The sequence below is a fragment of the Myotis yumanensis genome, unplaced genomic scaffold, assembly GCF_028538775.1.
Source record: "Myotis yumanensis isolate MYYU_CA2020_CCGP unplaced genomic scaffold, mMyoYum1.0.hap1 SCAF_11, whole genome shotgun sequence".
In the NCBI taxonomy this organism is placed as follows: domain Eukaryota; kingdom Metazoa; phylum Chordata; class Mammalia; order Chiroptera; family Vespertilionidae; genus Myotis; species Myotis yumanensis.
Genome location: NW_027223762.1, coordinates 23,657,459 through 23,675,050, shown reverse-complemented (window position 1 = coordinate 23,675,050; position 17,592 = coordinate 23,657,459). Strand labels below are relative to the sequence as shown.

The 17,592-nt window shown below is 35.9% G+C and overlaps 1 protein-coding gene and 1 pseudogene across 2 annotated transcripts in view; one reads left to right on the top strand and one right to left on the bottom strand.

Moving 5' to 3' along the window:
- Nucleotides 1-17,592, top strand: part of SRBD1 (S1 RNA binding domain 1) — a 169,337-nt gene that overhangs the window by 29,401 nt on the left and 122,344 nt on the right. For both annotated transcript variants that reach the window (XM_070429136.1, XM_070429135.1), the window contains exons 10-14: nt 2,853-2,956; nt 3,939-4,046; nt 9,438-9,595; nt 14,766-14,856; nt 15,811-15,918. In XM_070429136.1, the coding sequence (XP_070285237.1) occupies nt 2,853-2,956; nt 3,939-4,046; nt 9,438-9,595; nt 14,766-14,856; nt 15,811-15,918 (569 nt within the window). The remainder of the gene's footprint in view (nt 1-2,852; nt 2,957-3,938; nt 4,047-9,437; nt 9,596-14,765; nt 14,857-15,810; nt 15,919-17,592) is intronic.
- Nucleotides 13,836-14,091, bottom strand: LOC139019566 (dynein light chain Tctex-type 3 pseudogene; annotated as a pseudogene).

The window sequence follows — 17,592 nt, the reverse complement described above, 5'->3', positions numbered from 1 at the left end:
CATATCCTTTCCATTTCATAAATGGGGAGCTCAGGACCCAGAGAAGTTATAGTGACACTAAGAATTACTAGCATAGCTGACAATAGAACACCTCAAGTATCATGACTTTCTGACCAGTGACCTTTCTTATTAGACTCTGCTTACAAGTGTGCTTGGATTTGAGCTCAATTCTGGATCTTTTCCATGTGAAATTCAAATTAAAGATATTATATTTTCTTCTAAAAGAGTTTTATAGCTTCAGTTCTTACGTTAAAGTCTATGATTTTGAGTTAATTTTTGTGTATGGTGTGAGGAATGGTTATAACTTTATTCTTTTGTATGTGGCTATTCAGTTGTCTCAGCATTATTTTTTTTAAAAAGATTGCATCTTCCCCATTGAATTGTCTTGGCATCCTTGTTGTAGATAAGTTGACCATAGATATGGATTTGTTTCTGGACTCTTACTCCTATTCCATTCAGTAGGTCTGTTCTTATGCCAGTAGCACCTGTCTTGAAATTAGAAAGTGGGAGTCCTCCAACTTTGTTATGTTTTTTTTAAGATTGATCTGGCTATTCTGGGTTTCTTGAATTTCTATATGAATCTTAAAATTAGTTTGTCAATTTTTGCAAAGAACCTAGCTGGAACTTGACAGGGATTACTTACATTGATTCTGTAAATCAATATGGGAAGTATTGCCATTTTAGCAATATTAAACCTTCTCACCCATGAACATGGGATGTCTTTCCATTTATGTAGGTCTTTAGTTTCTTTTAACAATGTTTTGTAGCTTCCCGAGTATAAGTTTTGCATTTCTTTTGTTAAAATTGTTCCTAAGTATTTTATTCCTTTTGGTGCTACGGTAAATAAAATTTTAAAAGAATTTTTATTTCAGAATGCTTATAAATGTAAATTGATTGTCCTGAAGTCTTGCTGAAATCTTAATTAGTTCTAACAGTTTCTTTAGTATTTTTTTTATATATAAAATCATACTCTTTGCAAGTGTAGTTTTACTTTGTCTTTTCAATCTAGGTTCTTTTTATTTATTTATTTTTGCCTAACTTCCTTGACTGGAATTTGCAGCACAATGTTGAATAGAAGTGGCAAGAGGAGTTGGATCTTAGATGGGAAGCATCCAGTCCTTCACCCTTAGTATGGTGTTATCTGTCGGGTTTCTGAATGTGCCCTTTACCACCTTAATGAAATACCTCTATTCCTAGTTTGTTGTTTTTATCATGAATGACAGATACTTTTTCCGCATCTACGGAGATGATCATGTAGTTTTCTTTTTTATTTCATTGGTCTGATGTATTACATTAATTGATTTTTGTATGTCAAACCAAACTTGCATTCTTGGAATCAATCCCTCTTGATATGTTTCTAGATTTGGTTTACTCATATTTTATTGAGGTTGTTTACATCTATATTCACAAGAGATAGTGGCATGTTGTGTGTTTTCTTCCTTGTGTTTTTTTGTGTGATGTACTTGTCTGGTTTTGGTGTCAGAGTAAATAGAAAGATTTGGGAAGTTATTGTATTTTTTTGGAAGAGTTTGTGGAGAATTGGCATTCTTTAAATATTTTGTGGAATTCACCAATGAAGCCATCTGAGCCTGGACATTTCCTTGTGGGAAATTTTAAAAGTACTAATTCAATCTCTTTACTTGTTATAGATTGTTTCAGCTTTTCCACTTCTATTGATTCTGTTTTGGCAGTTTGTATCTTTTTAGGAATTTGTCCACTTTATCTAAGTGATCTAATTTGACATACAGTTGTTCATAATATTCTCTTATCATTCTTTTTATTTTTATATCATCCACAGCCATGGCCCCTTTTTCATTCCTGATTTTGTTAATTGGAATGTTTCTTCTTTTTTTCTCAGACAGTCTAGTGCAGGGGTGGGGAACCTTTTTTCTGTCAAGGGCCATTTGGATATTTATAACATCATTCTCAGGCCATACAAATTTATCAACTTAAAAATTAGCCTGCTATATTTAGTCAAACACTTAATTAACTCACCCCTAATGCCTTGGCAGGGCCAGACCAAATGATTTCTTGGGCCTTATATGGCCTGCAGGTTGACACCCCTAGTCTAGTGAAAAGTTTGTCAATTTTGTTGGTGTTATAAAAAAAACAAGTTTTGGTTTTGTTGATACTTTCTATTGTTTTTCTATTCTCTATTTTGTTACTTTCCCCTGTATTTTTATTATTTTATTTCTTTTGCTTACTTGAGGTTTGCTCGCTCTTCTTTAAGGAAAGTTTTTAATATGTTTTAAAACAATTACTCTTTTAATGTATTAATTTAAGATGATGGGCAGGCTGACCTGAGTTTAAATTTCTCCATTTACTGCTTATGATTTGGGACAAATTAGTCTTGGAAAATTATATAAAATGAAGATGATAATACATGTATGTTTGGTGGTTTTGAAGATTAAATGAGGTAATGTATTAGATGGGCCTGACAATTACTAAGTGCTCAATAAATGGTAACAATTAATAGTGATTAAATATTTTACTCAGGAATTTGTCTGTTTGTACTTATTTTAGCAATTTCTTTTCACAAATATAAAAAGTATATCCTATCTCTAGATGATCATTAATTTTCAGTTAGTTGAATCTCAAATGAGATTTTAGATCACCAAAGTCTTTTCTGGTGAATGTCATAGGCTTTGTACTTGTGTTTTATTTTTTAAAATTTTATAAACTATATAAAGAAATGATTATTTTTAATACATTTTTGGTAAATAAATGAATAAAAAATTGATATAGTTCTAGGTTGGGTAACCACCTGACTTATTTTATAAAGGTTGAATGGTTAAATTGATCATTTATATGTTTTGTGGATCATAGTCTTTGCCATGTATGTGTGTACTCAGATTCTGGCAATTAACCGTGGAGAAAATTTGAAGATACTGACGGTCAAGGTCAACATTCCTGATGGAGTTAAGAATGAATTCTGTAGGTGGTGCATCCAAAACAGGTCTGTTTATAGATTTTTATAAAATTTCCTTTCTTTTGTTTCTAAAATACTATACTGATATCTATATGTACTAATATGGAAAGATGTCCATTTTCTAAAAAAAACAAACCAACAATGACAGACAATGGATATAGTATCTTCTTTACATTACAAACATTATTGGGGTGGTGAATACACAATACAATATATAGATGATGTAATTTTAGAATTGTAGCCCTGAAACCTATATAATTTTATTAACCAGTATCACCCCAATAAATTCCACTTGGAAAAAAACATGAATTATGGTTTAGCATGCAAGACAAAGGAACCAAGGCATTCTTGGGAGAAACCATAGCATATGTAAAAGTTTTTTCCTATAAGCAAATGGGGATACCTTGGTTTGGCCTTAAAGGAAATGACCCCAGCAGACATCAGAAATAGTGTTTTTTTTAAAAAGCACTCCATTAGGGTCTTTTCGCCTTAAAAGACTATCTTCTTAGCATATTGTCCCAGGACGCAGGACTGTGTTATCTTTCCTCACTGGCCAAGCTCCATGGCATGGTATATAATACTCTTAATGGTCTGCTCACTGCCATATTTTCTAGCTTATCTACTAGTATCTACACCTCCCTCTGTCCCCCCAAAACTAATATTTTATGCCCGAGTAGTACTAATCTACTTGTAGTAATTTTTTTTGGTAACTTTCTTATATCTTTAGGTTTTGACCATTATTATAATGCTTTGGAGACTCTTCCTAGAATAGGCAAGTTTTTCCTTCCTTCAGTTTGTATGACCATGGTTACTAGATTTTTAAAAATAACTCCAGATGCCATAGTTAATAATTTTCCAGGCATCATAGTCTCTCTACACAGACTGTTACTTTGGCTTCAGTAAAGTTATTCCCCCCTTTTCTCTTCCACTTCCTTTTTCCTCTTCCAAGAGCTGTTTCCTGGTCTTGTTATTGGTACATCAGTTTTAATATAGCTTTTTTTCCCCTCAGGTGGAGACCACGTCGCTTTGCAAGGCCGGAGTTAATGAAGATTTTACACAATTCAATAGATGATTCTTTTAAACGCCTTATTTATCCTCTCCTCTGTAGAGAGTTCAGGTATGCATCTTGTCTAATTTAATTTTGTATACTGTTTATTATTATGTATGAAATAAGCCTATTAAAGCATAAGTATTTGTTGATCCATCAATCAATCCAAAGAACTGAGTCCCAATCACAGAGTCTTAAAATTAAACCTCGATTTCAGTCTGAAGAGGCATTCACATTCATACATCACAACACAGCTATTAATTATGACATACTAATCAAATCTTGACCCCTTCTGTGTACCTTTTCCAATTCTGCAATACAATCTTGCAGTTTGACAACAAAGCTAAATAAAGGCTTTTATTGATGAGAGATTTGGCTTGGGAGAAACAAACTAAGAAGTTAATGGAGAAGTTAGTTGGAAGCAGTTTTAGGGATAAAGAGAGCCAAAAAAAGCATAAGGGAATCAGTGGAACACATAATGAATTTATTGCTATGAAGAGAGAAAGGTAATATAATGTTTTTCACTCCAAATGGGAGTCATTTGGATGAGTAATTATCAGCAATGATGAGCAAATATTAAAAGGTTATTAAAGGAATCATGTAGATGGACCAACAGAGGGACTGTTATAAAGAAGAACTACAAAAAAGGTGAGGTACAGTTTTGTTTCTAGGGGAGGAGATGGAAAGAAAAGTAATGTTAGGAGGCAAACCCCTCTTTTCTCTTCCCTCTAGCCTTGGTCTTGGTTGGCAATCTTTAAAAACCAGCCTTTTCTGCATTCCTTCCTATGTGCCACAGATTTTCTTCATTCTCACTTGTTCATAGGTTTCAGCAAGGGTTATCTTGGAACTCTAGATTTAGTCATCTCTTCAACCTCATTAATTTATAGTAGCCTTTTTGTTTGTTTTTCTTTTTCTGGACCTGGACATTGAGTTTAGAGGTATTTAGAGCAGAGAGTGAGGAGGTACTATTAAAAACAACATATAGTTCCTTTGTCCAACCTCGTTTTTGTCAAAGTCATTCATTCTCTTGATTCATCCTTTTTAGCCCAGACATCCCTTAAAAATAGTATTTCTTTTGGAGAACTATTTTATTTCAAGTCTGTGTGAAGTAACATCTCTTATTTTTGAGTGCTGGGGTATCAAATTTAAAAATAAGGGATTCTGTTCTTATTGAAGTAAAAAAGAAACAACTTATTTAAAATTTCATTTCCTTTATCTTGTTTTCTCATGTTGCATATAATATCTAGTGGCACTTTTGACATTTTTGTATATATTCGATTTGCATAGCTTCACTGCTTGTGGAATAATTTTATTGAGAGTTAATGAAAGTTGTTTGGTGTGGAATTCTTTAATGTATAATCCTTCTCTGACTTCCATTGGTGACAAGCAAGAGCACTTTCCTTCTCTTTTTGTAAAATGCCTGTGGTTAAAGAAATATATCTTATTTCATTCCATAAGTTGGTTTTCAGACATTGTCTATACCAGTAGATGTGTCTCTCAATAGAAATACTTGTAATTACCTGAACAGCGGTTGAGAGGGGAAACTCCCAATGGATTTTTATTTTCAAAAGAAAATTACTTTAATTCTCTAATTAAAAGGAAATTTGTCCTATTGTAGAAAAATTGAAAAAAATCAGTAAAACAAAGAAAAAACACATAATTCACTACCTAGACATAACCATTATGAACCAGACTTTTCTCCATTCATGAATGAATTAAGTGAGATCATGTAGACCATTATTTTGCAGCCATTTTATTCAGTTGACTACATATAATGTGTAGTCTACTTCTACATTTCTTATTTCGGTGATTGTCCTGATCATTCATTCATGTGTCATTTTTTTACACCTACCTCTTTCTTTTTTTTTTTTTTTTTTTTAAATTAAATCTTTATTGTTCAGATTATTACATTTGTTCCTCTTTTTTCCCCCCATAACTCCCCTCCTTCCAGCTCCCACCCCACCCTCCACCCTCACTCCCCACCCACTGTGTTCATCCATAGGTGCATGATTTTTGTCCAGTCACTTCCCGCATCTCCCACACCCCTTTTTCCCCCAAGAATAGTCAGTCTATTCCCTTTCTATGTCCCTGATTCTATTATAATCACCAGTTCATTCTGTACATCAGGTTATTTATTCACTTGATTCTTAGATTCATCTGTTGATAGATGCATGTTTGTTGTTCATAATTTGTATCTTTACCTTTTTCTTCTTCTTCCTCTTCTTAAAGGATACCTTTCAGCATTTCATATAATACTGGTTTGGCGGTGATGAACTCCTTTAGCTTTTCCTTATCTGTGAAGCTCTTTATCTGACCTTCAATTCTGAATGATAGCTTTGCTGGATAAAGTAATCTTGGTTGTAGGTTCTTGGTATTCAGCACTTTGAATATTTCTTGCCATTCCCTTCTGGCCTGCAAAGTTTCTGTTGAGAAATCAGCTGACAGTCGTATGGGTATTCCCTTGTAGGTAATTGAGCCTCTTTCTCTTGCTGCTTTTAAGATTTTCTCTTTGTCTTTTGCTCTTGGCATTTTAATGATGATGTGTCTTGGTGTGGTCCTCTTTGGATTCCTTTTGTTTGGGGTTCTCTGCGCTTCTTGGACCTGTAAGTCCATTTCTTTCACCAGGTGGGGGAAGTTTTCTGCCATTATTTCTTGAAATAGGTTTTCAATATCTTGCTGTCTCTCATCTTCTGGCACTCCAATGACTCTGATATTAGACCGCTTAAAGCTGTCCCAGAGGCTCCTTACACTATCTTCACACTTTCGGATTCTTTTTTCATTTTGCTTTTCCAATTGGGTGTTTTTTGTCGAATCTTTGGTTTGATTATTGTACTCCTCTGGTCTGCTATTGGGTATAATATTCTTTATTTCAGTCCGTGTATGCTTACTTTCTAATTTCTTTATCGTAGCATCGAGGGTCTCATTAGTTTTCGTGAGGCTCTGCACAAATTTATGGCAAGCCCTCAAAATTGCGATTCTTAGCTCCATATCCTCCATTTCTGTCATGTTTTTTTGTCTCCGCATCTTTTATGCTTTCTTGGTGCACCCCCTTGTGGTCTCTGTGCGCAGTCTTGTTCTAGCCAAGCCTTAATTGTTGTAGTTAACACTAGAGGGGTTTGACCACCAGGCCGGCTGGCTGTGGAAATCAGCTGTGTGGAAAACGTCTGCCTTCTGGGGAGGCGCTAATCCAGCCTTTGCCTGAGGCAATCGGCAAATGGCTGTGCACAGGTTTTGGGCGGGGCGGGATCAACAGGGCGGGCGGAGGGAGCAGTTATGGCCACACTCAGACCCGTTCCCAGAGGCTCTGCTTCTCAGAACCCCGGCAGCCGCTGCAAACCTCGGAGAGAAAGCTGCCCTCAGGTCCCAACTGATGCCGGATAATCCCGCTTCTCCCGTTTGAGTCTGGGTCCCTAGAGACTCGCCCGGATCTGGAGCCCAGAGTCTGAGACTCACTCCCGGCAGAAAACGACAACCGCGCCCTCAGCCACCAGCCCGCTTTGCGCGCGCACCTCGGTACCTTTGTATTTTCCACACTGTGCCGCCTCTGAGCCTCGATTTGCTGTTCTCTTTCCTTCTAGTTGTAGAGTCTCTCTTCAGCCAGCCTTCCTGTGGTTCTGGGTGATGTCCGTTCAGTCTTTTAGTTGTATTTTTGAAATGGTTGTTTGCGGCAGCGGTCTCCGGTGTTTACCTACGCCGCCATCTTGGTCTCTCAACACCTACCTCTTTCTTAAAGCCAAGTGCTATTTTACCATCTTTCATTATATTTTGAATGTGGACTTCTGTTTATCTCCATGGTTACTAGGGGATAGTTGGTTCAGGACATCATCATTTTTGTCTGAATTATTATAATAGGGTCATAGATGATCTCTGTCTTGTTTCTTTTTCCCATATATATTCCACATTGCCATCCTAAAAAAATTTCCATCTGGTTATTTCATACTCTTCTACTTAAAATCTTTCAATGGGTCTTCTTTGTCTCCAGGAAAAAATGCAAAATCTTTAGAAGAATGTGCTTGATTGACCCTTTGTGATCTGGTTTCTTTTTGTCTCTATAGCCTTATGTCTTGGTATTTCTTTTTACTTTAGCATGTGAAATTACATGCCTCTATAATGAGCCATGAGCTGCTTCCATTGCCCGGAGTACTGGTATTTTTTTCTTGCCTTCTATCTACTCTCCCTACCTTTGTTTGCCTATATCTGTTACTTATCCTTCTGGATTCACCTGAGAGGACATCTTTTAGAAAGTCTTTCTAATTTAGCTATCCTCGCTATGTGTTCCCATTAGTATAGCACTTACCATTGTTTTGTACTTGTCTGTTTATTTTTCTGTTTCTTCCCCTAGATAGTGGTCTTCAGGATAGGGATCTTGTCTTTTGAGCTTTGTATCTCTCACGCCAATCATGGTACCTTATATAAGACTGACAGCAAATGCTCACTCAATAAATAAAGTTAAAAGTGAAGATCTATAATGATACTTTTCATGTTGCATGGCTGACTGCAGGGAGAATGACTGAAGTGTTAAAGAAAATGAGAGAAGAGCCTTAGGGAACTGAATTAAGCCGGAAAAGCAAATATTAGCTAGATCTGTGTGCCTTCAGATATGTAAAACATTATACCTCAAAACTAATTTGAAATGTACTTTGAATTGCTTTTGACCTCTCAATTTTCTTGTGGCCAATGGCATGCATTTTTTTAACCTGGTCTAATAAAGAAGAGATACTTTTTATAAATTCTTATGAATTTCATGAGGTAATAAGTTAAGTTTTAAGTAGATGAGTGATGTAAAACTTAGTTTACAACTGTCTTTATGTCCATTATAGACACATATTTTTATCCTATAACAAGTTTTAAAATTCGACTTTCAATAACTTCTTTGGATAAAACTAAGAAGTTATTTATATGAACCATAGTTCTAGACTGGCATTAGTATCTATGGTCATATCAAATCACTGAGAAAGACAAAGTGGGTAGATGCAGGAATGGAATAGAGTGAGAATGAAACATTGAAATATGTATAGGTGAAGGTGTAAAATTAAGTATTGTTGGAGGAGGCTACTTATGACTCAATAATTTATCACGCTGATTATGTGATTATATTTTTAATTTTCTGACAAACTTTAATTTGGCATCCATTTGCTGTCCAAATCTTTGTACATCCGGTCTCTCTCATATACACAGATGTTTATACATAAAAGAGAGCAGAGAGAAGGAACATAGGTATGATGAACTTGGTAGGTTTGATACCACAAAGTCATTTGTGATACTGTGTTTCTGCACTTAGCAAAAATAGACTCAATATAATTTTGTATATAATGTTTTCTCTAAAACATTATATTAATAGTAATTATGTTAATAAATGCTCTTGTAAGGAATAACTGTATAAAATGAATTCTGTTCTTTTTCTGGAAGAAAATTTGGGTGAATGAAAAACTACATTCTTCTTTTTCTTTTTTTCTAAAGAGCCAAACTAACGTCAGATGCAGAGAAGGAATCAGTGATGATGTTTGGACGGAACCTTCGTCAGCTCCTTTTAACAAACCCTGTTCCGGGGCGCACCTTGATGGGAGTGGATCCTGGTTACAAACATGGTTGCAAATTAGCTATCATTTCTCCTACCAGTAAGCACATCTTTCCGCTTTTACATAAAAGTTGTTTGATTGGTCATACGTTTCACTTCATATATTTCATGTGGACTTAGAAATAATGTTAATTTTTCAAGTCTTAGAAAATGGTTTTCTCATGTACAGGGATGAGAAAATCAAACTTCATATTCATCTTATTTGTTAACCAACCCCCCGTCCCCAGTTCTGTCTTTCTATCACATCTGTTTATTGTGATGCACTTATGTGTGATAGATACATTTTATTTTATTTTTTACAGCACAGGAAAATAATGTTTATTATATTTTAACTAGAAGCAGCTGATGGCAAGTTCACGAGATTTTTTTATTCTTTTAAGATCAGGCTTCAATAACAATAATCGAAATGAGTTTTAACTGCACAGATAGTTTGGCCACTGTTATAATCTTCAATGGCACAAAAGCCAGCAGAATAAGGTAACATAAAGGCAATGACTATGAGAATTTTCCACAGGCTGAAAATCATTGCATTAAACTCTCCCCTTGTATTTTCTTAATGTTCTTCTTAAACACTGAGCAATTACTGTTCCTCAGCAAAGTATCAAACATGCACACAGTGTTCCTACAGGAATACTATCTTAATATTGTCAGTATTAATACCAAGCTTTTCTTTCTCCCAAAATTCAATGAATCAGGTTCCAGTTCCTATATGTATTAGGGTTAGTGGTAATATGCAAACTTGATTTTGTTTCAAGGTTAAACAGCGGTTTAACTTCACATTTGGTGGCCAGCTGTCTACTTTAATTTTTCATCTTTTATTTTTTTAAATAAGTTTAACTACATTTCATAAGTCCTGAGATTTCAATAATCTGCTAGTGATTGTATACTTTTAATTTACACTTCATTCTAATTAACTTGAACTCCACATAAGTATTTAAAATTATTTACAGATGGTTGTAACTAAAGCAGTGATAAAATTTACTACTTGTACAGTTAGACTGCTAATAAGCTTTTTAAGAGCTGCATAGTTTATGCGTTTTTTTTTTTACCTGCTAGGAGCAATTCTTAAAATTTTTTTTTTTTTTTTTTTTTTAATTAAATCTTTATTGTTCAGATTATTACATTTGTTCCTCTTTTTTCCCCCCATAACTCCCCTCCTTCCAGCTCCCACCCCACCCTCCACCCTCACTCCCCACCCACTGTGTTCATCCATAGGTGCATGATTTTTGTCCAGTCACTTCCCGCATCTCCCACACCCCTTTTTCCCCCAAGAATAGTTAGTCTATTCCCTTTCTATGTCCCTGATTCTATTATAATCACCAGTTCATTCTGTACATCAGGTTATTTATTCACTTGATTCTTAGATTCATTTGTTGATAGATGCATGTTTGTTGTTCATAATTTGTATCTTTACCTTTTTCTTCTTCTTCCTCTTCTTAAAGGATACCTTTCAGCATTTCATATAATACTGGTTTGGCGGTGATGAACTCCTTTAGCTTTTCCTTATCTGTGAAGCTCTTTATCTGACCTTCAATTCTGAATGATAGCTTTGCTGGATAAAGTAATCTTGGTTGTAGGTTCTTGGTATTCAGCACTTTGAATATTTCTTGCCATTCCCTTCTGGCCTGCAAAGTTTCTGTTGAGAAATCAGCTGACAGTCGTATGGGTATTCCCTTGTAGGTAATTGAGCCTCTTTCTCTTGCTGCTTTTAAGATTTTCTCTTTGTCTTTTGCTCTTGGCATTTTAATGATGATGTGTCTTGGTGTGGTCCTCTTTGGATTCCTTTTGTTTGGGGTTCTCTTCGCTTCTTGGACCTGTAAGTCCATTTCTTTCTCCAGGTGGGGGAAGTTTTCTGCCATTATTTCTTGAAATAGGTTTTCAATATCTTGCTGTCTCTCATCTTCTGGCACTCCAATGACTCTGATATTAGTCCGCTTAAAGCTGTCCCAGAGGCTCCTTACACTATCTTCACACTTTTGGATTCTTTTTTCATTTTGCTTTTCCAATTGGGTGTTTTTTGTCGAACCTTTGGTTTGATTATTGTACTCCTCTGGTCTGCTATTGGGTATAATATTCTTTATTTCAGTCCGTGTATGCTTACTTTCTAATTTCTTTATCGTAGCATCGAGGGTCTCATTAGTTTTCGTGAGGCTCTGCACAAATTTATGGCAAGCCCTCAAAATTGCGATTCTTAGCTCCATATCCTCCATTTCTGTCATGTTTCTTTGTCTCCGCATCTTTTATGCTTTCTTGGTGCACCCCCTTGTGGTCTCTGTGTGCAGTCTTGTTCTAGCCAAGCCTTAATTGTTGTAGTTACCACTAGAGGGATTTGACCCCCAGGCCGGCTGGCTATAGGAATCAGCTGTACGGAAAACGTCTGCCTTCTGGGGAGGCGCTAATCCAGCCTTTGCCTGAGGCGATCGGCAAATGGCTGTGCGCAGGCTTTGGGCGGGGCGGGATCAACAGGGCGGGCGGAGGGAGCAGTTATGGCCACGCTCAGTCCCCTTCCCAGAGGCTCTGCTTCTCAGAACCCCGGCAGCCGCTGCAAACCTTTGTATTTTCCACACTGCGCCGCCTCTGAGCCTTGATTTGCTGTTCTCTTTCCTTCTAGTTGTAGAGTCTCTCTTCAGCCAGCCTTCCTGTGGTTCTGGGTGATGTCCGTTCAGTCTTTTAGTTGTATTTTTGAAATGGTTGTTTGCGGCAGCGGTCTCCGGTGTTTACCTACGCCGCCATCTTGGTCTCCTCCGGTCAACTCCAATTCTTAAAATTATAGCTATGATTCTCTGTCAGCAAAAAGTGCTTTTCACTTTGGTTACTTCTACGTGGATAACCAAATTCACTTTTTCCATTGCTTGTAAAACAACTTTTTTTTCTTCCCCAAACATAAATGTTAATTGTCCAACTGAATAGGTGCCAAAAGAAACTTAGAATTTGAACAGCAGATTGATAACTATAATGACTAGCGGAGAAATATGCAGTAACAGGCATTCGATACATGTTTGTTACACATGGGATGCGTGAATTGTAAGGCAACTGTTAGATACTTTTCATTATACTCTTAGCTTATTTTGTTCAACAGGGTAATTCAAGGTTACCAGATTTAATTTGCCCTCAAATATAAATCCAAGATTTTGAATTTTTAAAAACTGTTTTAACAATTCTCAGAAAATGTAAACAAGTTAATAGTAGTTGGTACTCCACTATTAGTTGAGAGAAAAATGGAACAGTTCCTTTCTATTAAGTCATGTGTACTACTAAGAAGAAATACAAAATTAAGGAGTGTTAGCTAATTATTATTTTCTCTAGATTTATCCTTGCAACAGGTTTTGTTCATATATTTATCCCTGTTAAAACATCTCTGAAGCTGAAAGAGAATTTTATTGTTTGAATGGATTTTCATGTCTCATTAGGTACATAATGTTAGTGAAAAGCTGGTCAAAATATAAGATTGTATTTTCACATCATACCATTTTTAAAAAAAATATATTTTATTGATTTTTTACAGAGTGGGAGAGAGATAGATAGTTAGAAACATCGATGGGAGAGAAGCATCGATCAGCTGCCTCCTGCACATCTCCCACTGGGGATGTGCCCGCAACCCAGGTACATGCCCTTGACCGGAATCGAACCTGGGGCCTTTCAGTCCGCAGACTGACACTCTATCCACTGAGCCAAACCGGTTTCGGCAATTTTTTTTTTTTTTTTGTATTTGATTTTTGCTGACATTAAACTGTTCCTATTGAAATGATTCTGTATAGAGTAAAATTAAAACTTCTTAAAGTACAAAATTATAAATATACTATTATTAAAATAATGTAAAATTAGGTACAAATGAAAAGACTATAAGTAAGTAAGACTAAGATATAACAGCTGCTGGGTTTATGGATTTTTCTATTTTATCACTAAATGTTCTTTCATGTGATTACATATGACTTTTATAATTAAAAATTGAAAAGGTATTAATGATAACTTTTAATAGCAAAAAAGCATCCTTTGTAAAAAAAGGAATGATTCTAAATATAGAATATGAGCTAATCTATAAACTTACTATGTGATTGCTTGCTTATAATATTTAGTTTTTGTTGTTTGCTTTGAAGCATATTGCACACTTGCCATCTAGCATATTAAGTAACTTACTTTTTTAAGAAAGGATACACTGACAAATTTTAAGTTAATGGCTTTGGCTAAATATTTTCAGTGTGTCACAGGACAGTAACAGTGGCAAAAACATTGACGATACACTTCATGGTTTGGTTCTCCCATCTTCCATACAGGCTCCATCAGATGTGGTATCCCCAAAAGCATAAACTGGCTGTGAAAGCCACCTGTACTCCCCTAGACCACTGCACAGGTCACAATAGATTTATAAGCTTTTCCCAACTTAACCAAACGTACTAAACATTCTACTATCTTTGCAGTTCATTGGTTGAAGTTCTGATTGTAATATTCACTACCCCAAACCCCACCTTGAACAATATTGTGGCTTTCATCTGCATTTAGGTCAGCCTTGTTGCAGTGGCGATAATACTCCTCCATGGTGGCACCTGTGTGATTCATTTTAATTCTGTATATATTTTAAATACCACAAGACATTTTTATTGTTTTGGCCAGTAATTTTTTTATATTACTCATATATTTACCCTTTCTATTACTCCTCACTTTAGTCTACATTTCTCTGTTTTCATTTGAGATCATTTTCTTTCTGCCTAACTTCCTAAGTTGGTCATGTAGCTCATCATTACTTTTATTCTTTAGGTAGTTACCCTAAAAAATTTAAATACATATATATTTTTTTCATTGAATTTATTTTTAGCTAAAACATAATGTTGTACAGAAAAGCTCACAATTCATAAATATGCACCGAAAAAATTATACAAGGTAAAGAAATTCATGTATCTATAACCCACAGAAGAAATTAAAATATCCCATGTCATATAGTAAGTATTCAGCAAATGTTAGCTTTTACTGTTATTGATAAATATTATTAAAAATTAGTAATGGTTTTATGTAGCAAAATAGAGTCCTTGTAACTTTGGACATACCAAAACTTTATAGTGCTTAGGGAGAATCTGATTTAGTGAATATGAACGATTCAGGCTGCATTTTAAAAGACAAACTGGTTTCCTTTTCTGTTTCAACTGGCTTAAATCTTTTGGTGTGTTATGTTTTGAAATGTTTTATAAGTTGGCTTCTCTTCATTTTTTTCTAAGGTCAGATACTTCATACTGATGTGGTTTACTTGCATTGTGGACAAGGCTTCCAAGAAGCAGAGAAAATAAAGAGGCTTTTGCTGAATTTCAAGTATGAAAATAAGTAACCTTTTGAGTACTTCAGTGGCTCAGCCAGTCAGAGACACCTGTGAAGTTCCTAATCTGGAGGGAGGGACTGAGGGGAGTGCACTGGTGAGAGGGAAGGGACCATGTAAACAGTGCTGGGGCAGATTGTTGGAGAACTCTCCTTTGGAGACTCCAGAGGAATTCTCCCTTCCTCTGCCACCGTCACTAAACAAAGGTGGTAATATGAGCAAAGTGAGCATTTAATGTTTCTGTTTGGTTCTATATTTTGCTCCTCCTCTCCTTCTTCTCTCTCTTCTTTTTTCCTTCTTCCTTCTTTCCTTTCTTCATGGATCTGAAGGAACGGATATGGTAGTAGTTAGAAACTTCCTAAATTATTTGACGACATATCACATAATTCAGTCACAATGACTTTATTGTGGCGTAGAATTCACTTAACCATGTCTAAATTTGGTTCCTTCTAGATGGGAAGAAAGCTGACTGTTCTTGAGGTGTGTGACAGTAAAATAGTTCTCCACTGCCTGCTATGCCAAATGAAGAGACAGTGTTTTTTATCTTACTTTTATTTAAGTTTTTTTAAAAAATATTTTTATTGATTTCAGAGAGAAAGGGAGAGGCAGTGAGAGATAGAAACATCAATGATGAGAGAGTCATCGATTGGCTGCCTCTTGCATGCCCCCCACTGGGGATTGAGCCCACAACCTGGGGCACGTGCCCCGACTGGGAATCGAACCATGACCTCCTGGTTCATAGTTTGACGCTCAACCACTGAGCCATACCAGATGGGCTGTTTTTTATTTTACGTGTGTCTGTCTCCCTTATGAAACAGTGAAGTTTCTTGGGTGTATGAGAGGGCAGGAGCATTGTGCAATAGCATTTGTGCATTCTGTACATTTCTTCCGATTGATCTAGAAGCATGCCTTGAGCTCATCCAGTTTCTCCTCCTGTTTCTCCCTTGAAGTTGCAGCACAGTGGTGATTGGAAATGGAACTGCCTGCCGGGAAACAGAAGCTTACTTTGCCGACCTGATAATGAAAAATTACTTTGCTCCACTGGATGTTGTTTACTGGTAAGGATGTTAGGAATGTCTGTTTTCTTTGAGAGGCAAAGGAACTTCTCAGGTTCCTTCTGTGATGTTTTCTCCCTTCTTTTTTAAAGCTTTGCATGCTGTTTGCTCCCAAATCACCTCGTGTTGTTCACAAGAGCTTTGCAAGACAATGTAAAGTGTCTGCCTCTTGCAGAAATTTGAGTTTCAGTATCCTGAAACTTCTCACAGAAGCAGCAAGTCAGGGCTTACTTGGTTTCATGGGATTTTCCAGGCTTTACCCTGGGAGGGCTCTGTTTAACTACGGAATAATAAGTAGGACTGGATAACTTAGTCTTCCTCTCCCAAAGTTTTGATGCCTATGAATATTGGCCTTCAGAATTAAGAGCCAAGGTAAAGATTACAAATGATGTTTAGTATGGTATTTGTAATGACTGAGAAGACAGGGCTTTTTTTTTTCTTTCCTTTAAATTTATCACAATTCAGCCTGAATTGGCATTCTTAAATTAATAGGATGATATCTCTTAGTTCTTCAGCAATTTCAGCCATTGCTCTTCAAATCTAACCTCTGTCCCATGTTTCTCTCTGATCTCCCTCTGAAATTCTAATTATATACATTCAGCCTTTCACTCTGTCTTCCATGCTTTTTTTTCCTTCATGCTTTTTAACCTATTTCTTTTCATTTCTTACCTCTTGAGCCTACTTTGTGGTCTTTTCTCTAGTTCACTAGCTTTTTCTTTATCTGTCAGACCCATTCAGTGAAGTTTTTATTTCAGTTTTATTTTTTACTTCTAGAAGTCCTATTTGTTAGTTTTTCAGTGTTTCTGAGAGATAATGTACATAAATGAACCGCACATATTTAAAGTTTTCAATTTTATAAATGTTGACACATGTATACTTGAACGGAAACTATCACCACAATCAAGATAATGAACATACTCATCCCCCCTGTTTCCATGTGTTCCTTTGTAATTCACCCTTCCCTCACTGCCTCCTCCCTCAATCAGGCAAGCTCTGATTTACTTTCTGTAGCTATAGATTACTGTACATTTCTAGACTTTTATGTAATTGGAATCATACAGTATATATCCTTTTGCTAGCTTCTTTCACTCAGTATCATTATTTTCAGATTCATCATGAAGTTGCATATATTGATAGTTTGTTCTTTTTATTACTGAGTAGTATATCATATGGCTAAATCACAGTTTATTCATTTACCTGTTGATGGACATTTGGATTGTTGCCAGTTTGAGCTGTTACAAATAAAGCTCCATGAATATTCTTGTACTAGTGTTTGCATGGACATATGCTTTCATTTCTCTTGAGTAAATAAATAAGAGTGGGCTGTGCTGTATGGTAGGTGTATGTTTAACTTAAGATACTGCCAAATTTTTTTCTAAGGTGGTTGTATCCAATTACCTTCCCACCTGCAGTGCCCCAGAGTTCTATTTTCTTCATATCCTCATCAGTGTGCTTGGTATGGTTGGTCATTTAAATGTAGCTAACCTAGTGGATGTACAGTGATCTCTCATTATGGTTTTAAATACATTTCCTAGCAATTAATGATGTTGAGCATCTTTGTTTGCTTTTTTGCTGTTCATATATCTTCTTTGGTAAAATATCTGTCTAGATATTCTTTCCACTTAAAAATTAGATTATCTTTCCTTCTCTTATTGAGTATTTTGTATTTATGCTGAA